Genomic DNA, 4,430 nt, shown 5'->3' with positions numbered 1-4,430 from the left:
AGCCACTGACTAGGTTGGTCTATGCTGACATCTCCCAGCCAGTTAGTTTGGATGGATAATGACACCAGCCAGCCATTTGCTTCGGTAGGATTATGAAAAAAATCCCAAAAGCTGCAAGCACAGAACCATGGCCCTGTTTGGATACTCTAGCTCGGCTAGAGGTTAGAGCTAGTTTCTAGCTCTAGACTAGCCCTGAACTAACTCTAGCCCAAGAGGTGTTTGGATGCAAGGGTTATATTAACAATAAATGTACTTTTCTAATCATTTGGCTCATTTAAACCATCTTTCCAACCGGATTTGGTGTGGCAGGCTCTTGTGTGGCCTCCCGCACACAAATGATACAAATACATTATTTTTACAAATCAAGCATCCAAATCACAATAAATTTTAATTTGTCCATACATATGAGAAGTGTCACTCAAACTTACAAGTCCTCAATCAAGCTAAACAAAAAAAATTACACTCCATGAAACAAAGCATGAGCTAATTCGTCACGGAAGGCATTCATGTTGACATCTTCAACAAGAGGTTCATCTTCTGGCCATGCTGATGCCGAAGAACTAGGCATTGGGTTATAATTTTCATCCGCATCACAGGCATCAAATTCTCTATCTGCAATTCTGCTCTCTCGAATAAAATTAAGAAGAGCCATACAAGCAACAATAATTCTAGTTTGCTTCTCCTCTGGAAATCTTGGCATGTTCAACAAAATCCTAAACTTCATCTTCAACACTCCAAAAGTTTGCTCTATGACATTCCTAACTTTGGCATGTGCATGGTTGAAGGTTTCTTTCATACCTTGTGGCGGCAGGCCGTTTTGCCATTGCTCCACATGGTACCTTGTACATCTATATGGTGAAAGGTAGCCTGGCCGGTTTGGGTACCCCGCATCAACCACATAATACTTCCCTACATATTTTCAAAGGCACACAATGAGACTTAGATGAACAAGTGTAATTGGATAAAAATTTTTGCAAGAAAGTTCAAGTAGCAAACCTGGTGGTGGATGTGGAAATTTGTGATGATGAGTAGTTATGGCATCTTTGAAAACTCTCATGTCATGTGCTGAACCAGGCCATCCCGACAACACACAGGTAAATCTCATGTCAAAATCACAAACAACAAGCACATTCTGACTGGTCTCATTGTGCCTGTTCAAGTATGGAACTCTCTTACTCTTATCCACCACAACCTTCACATGTGTCCCATCTATAGCTCCTATGCACTCGTTGAAGTGTGGCCAGAATGCTGGGTTTTCTAAGTTTGGGTGCACTTCTGGAAATGTTGGGTCCTTGGGTTTAATGTTGTTATGTGCTAACCTAAGGAGGCACCTCAAAACTCTGTTAAATGTCCTGCTTACTGTCTCCAGAGACCTCCTAAAATGATTATCAGCTTGTCTAATTGACTGTGGTGCACCAACAATCCATAAAAACATAGCAAGAGCCTCTACATATGTCATTTTTTAGTGGACTTCAACCCATACCTCTGGACCAAAGTATTATGCAACCTGTAAAATAAAGGTCTCTCAACCCTAAACATGTTGTAACATTGGGTTTCTCAGGCAAGTATCTCATGCACCCAATCCAAACCAGAATCTCCAGTGACCCTCTTAGGTAGTTTTAGGAAGTAGTTATCAGAGTACATACCCAAGATAGGAACCAACTGCAGAATCAAATTTTGTTGCTGCACCAAATTGTTGCGGCACATGGATATAATTTCATCCTCACTTGAGCTGCCTCCATCATCTTCTTCTTCCTCAATCATGGGGCCATGATCATCTTCCTGCTTCAACAGCTCATAGATTAATTTAAATAGGTTCAACACATAGCATAAAGGATCATTACACCACACAGATAATAGTTCACACACACATATAATAGTTCAACACCTCACACAAAGATGATAGGTTCAACACACATGGACCCAAAAAATCCTAACTACTCCAATTTGTTGTCCCTGCACCATTTCTTGAAGTAACCCAACCTAAGCTCAGGAGTTAACTGGCCACAGAAGAACTCCCTTTGGTACTCTGTTTCGAACATCTTGGACATAGCATAGACAGATTCAACGGTTTTCTCAACGTCACACTCAAATGCCAGCTCCTGACACCTCTTGACAGAAAATGTAGCCTTGTCATTTGCACGTTTCTGGATTTGCTTAGTGTTGGCTGCGATAGATTCTTTGAAGCTACTGGTTATGTCCTTCACAATCTTCACCATTGGGCTCTTGCTCCTCTTCACTGGACTGGTCAAAGTGCTTGTAGTGCAGTTCAATGCCCTTTTGCCCCTCTGGCTCCTCTGGCTGCTTCTACTTGTAGGTGTTTGTGCAAACTCTTCTTCTTCTTCATCTTCTGTCCTCGCATCTTGCCCCTCATTGTCACCATAATCATCACCAGACACAAAGGTTGTGGTGCCATCCATAGTGTACCCTCTGAACAGTTCATCAAGCAAGTCCTTGTTTGCTGGAAGACTCGTCAACAACTTCTTTAAGTATGGTTTTTTCTGTTAAGATATGAGAGCACAAAAGTTGATTAAAAACTAGTTATGACAGGAGAATATCAGTTGTTTACAATAAAGATGTATAATCAGGCACCACAACATAGCACAAGCATCATTTTTTCACACGCACTAGCTGTTGCTGTAGTTCACACTCACTAATGTACAACCAAGTAAAACAGAAGACAATCCAAACGAAAGGATAACAGCATGTACAGCCAAGTAAAATAGAAGACAGTGATAAGTTCCTATGTGCAACGACTTGCATTGATCAAATTTGAAGCAAGCATAGAGTAACCAAGCATACTAGTTAATACTAGTTAAGATATGAGAGCACAAAAATATGCTAAGGAATATTGCACCTCTGTGTGAGTTAGCCAGAAATCATGATCTGCATCAATGGATCCATCTGGTCTCCTCCCCAACCATGTGTGCGTTTGCATGTAGCGCCAGAAAGCGTGGGTGTTTCTGAGTAAGCCTATTTGGTTCTTCACTTGTCCACGGGTGTACACCAACCTTCTTCTAGCAAGTAAGCCATCGACAACGGCTTGGTACCCTTCACCACTCATTTGTGAACCATTATACGTTCCTGCTCTATGTTGCTCTATGCACAATTCTAACAAGCAAACATTATTTGCATCATTCCATTGGGATCGACTGGCATGGCTCACCGGGGGACCGCCGGAGCTTGCTAACTCCTCCACGTTATCCTCCATTATTTCATCGTCAATGTCGAAGGTAGCGCCGGAGCCGGATGCTTGCCCATGGACACCACTCCTCGGTGCCCTCGGTGCTTAGGGAAGCGGTATGCCCTGGCCACCGCTGCCACGGGAAGCCATGTTGGTGTGCTGGGGACGCTGGCCGGCTGCTGCGGCGGCCGAGTTCGCGCGCTGCCGAACACCACCGCCTACCCCCGACGATGACCTAACAGTGTAGCTGCCACCGTTTCCTCCTCCGCGACCGGCTGTCGCCGAGGAGGAGCCGCCAAAGAGCAGTTGTCGGGCATGCTGGGGCGTCGGAGTCGCCCATGCGTCTCCTGCTCTGACACACGGTAGGCGATAGGGAGGGAGGCCGGAGCCCCTGCCGCGTCTAGGAAGGAGCTCGACGTCATCGCCTTGGAGGAAGTCTCTGTACAGCCGAAGCCCGGGGAACCCCTCTGCCGCCGGCGCTTGCGAGTTGAGGTCAAGACCGGCGCGGGCAGGGCTACTCGCCGACGGCTGCGAGCTCCACAAGTCGTCGAATCCATCTCCGTCCATGGCGAACTTCTCTAGATCAGAGCACAGCAGAGCGGGGCCGATCTGGAGGTATGGAGACGTGGCTCACTCTCACCTACGCAGCAAGTGGCCCGGTGGAGGCGACCTGCTGTGGCCGGAGCTTATGGTGGCGGCAACCTTGGAGATGGAGGGGAAGGGTGTGGCGGGAGGGAGGGAGGCGGCACGGGCAACCGAGATCCACCTCCGGGGGGCCGTCGGTGCTGCTCCTTTGGCGGATTGAAGCGGCGGCGGCGCGGTTGGGACCGGTGGCGGCGCGAGTCGCGATGGGGGGATGGGAGTCGTGAGGATCCGGTGCGGGTGAAGTAATAAAAAAATAAGAGTTTCTAGTGGGCCCCACCAGAACTAGACCAAATAATCACCTCTTTTGGGGGATAGTTTTTTGGGGTGGGCTAGTTGCAAATAACCCACTCTAGCCCTCCTGTTTGGATACTTTTGGGCTAGTTGAGCTCAAACTAGCACAAACTACCTAGAATGGGGCTACTCCACAGAGAATGAGAGATTGATGAGGGCTAGTGTGCGAAAAATAGTGTTTCTTGTTGGGCACTCTTTTCGGTTACAAGTAGCAGAGGATGCGGGTGGAGAGTGGGGTGGCGATTGGTGTTACTCCCATGTATCTGTTACCAATGCACCACTAGAGGGGGAAGAGCGGTCGGCTAGGTTT

General features: G+C 47.0%; 1 protein-coding gene and 1 pseudogene across 1 annotated transcript; both read right to left on the bottom strand.

The window, feature by feature from the left end:
* Nucleotides 1-884: 884 nt before the first annotated feature.
* LOC136487182 (uncharacterized) lies at nucleotides 885-1,764 on the bottom strand (annotated as a pseudogene).
* Nucleotides 1,765-1,937: 173 nt separating this feature from the next.
* LOC136489754 (uncharacterized) lies at nucleotides 1,938-3,211 on the bottom strand. The gene is made up of 3 exons (XM_066486309.1): nucleotides 3,154-3,211; nucleotides 2,858-2,988; nucleotides 1,938-2,501 (listed from the first exon to the last, which is right to left on the bottom strand). Exons 1-3 carry the CDS (start codon nucleotides 3,209-3,211, stop codon nucleotides 1,938-1,940), a joined length of 753 nt encoding a protein of 250 aa, XP_066342406.1.
* Nucleotides 3,212-4,430: the final 1,219 nt, after the last annotated feature.

This window comes from Miscanthus floridulus, chromosome 10 (assembly GCF_019320115.1).
Source record: "Miscanthus floridulus cultivar M001 chromosome 10, ASM1932011v1, whole genome shotgun sequence".
NCBI lineage: Eukaryota > Viridiplantae > Streptophyta > Magnoliopsida > Poales > Poaceae > Miscanthus > Miscanthus floridulus.
Note: the sequence above shows the minus strand (reverse complement) of the source record. Positions and strands in the feature narration are given on the sequence as shown.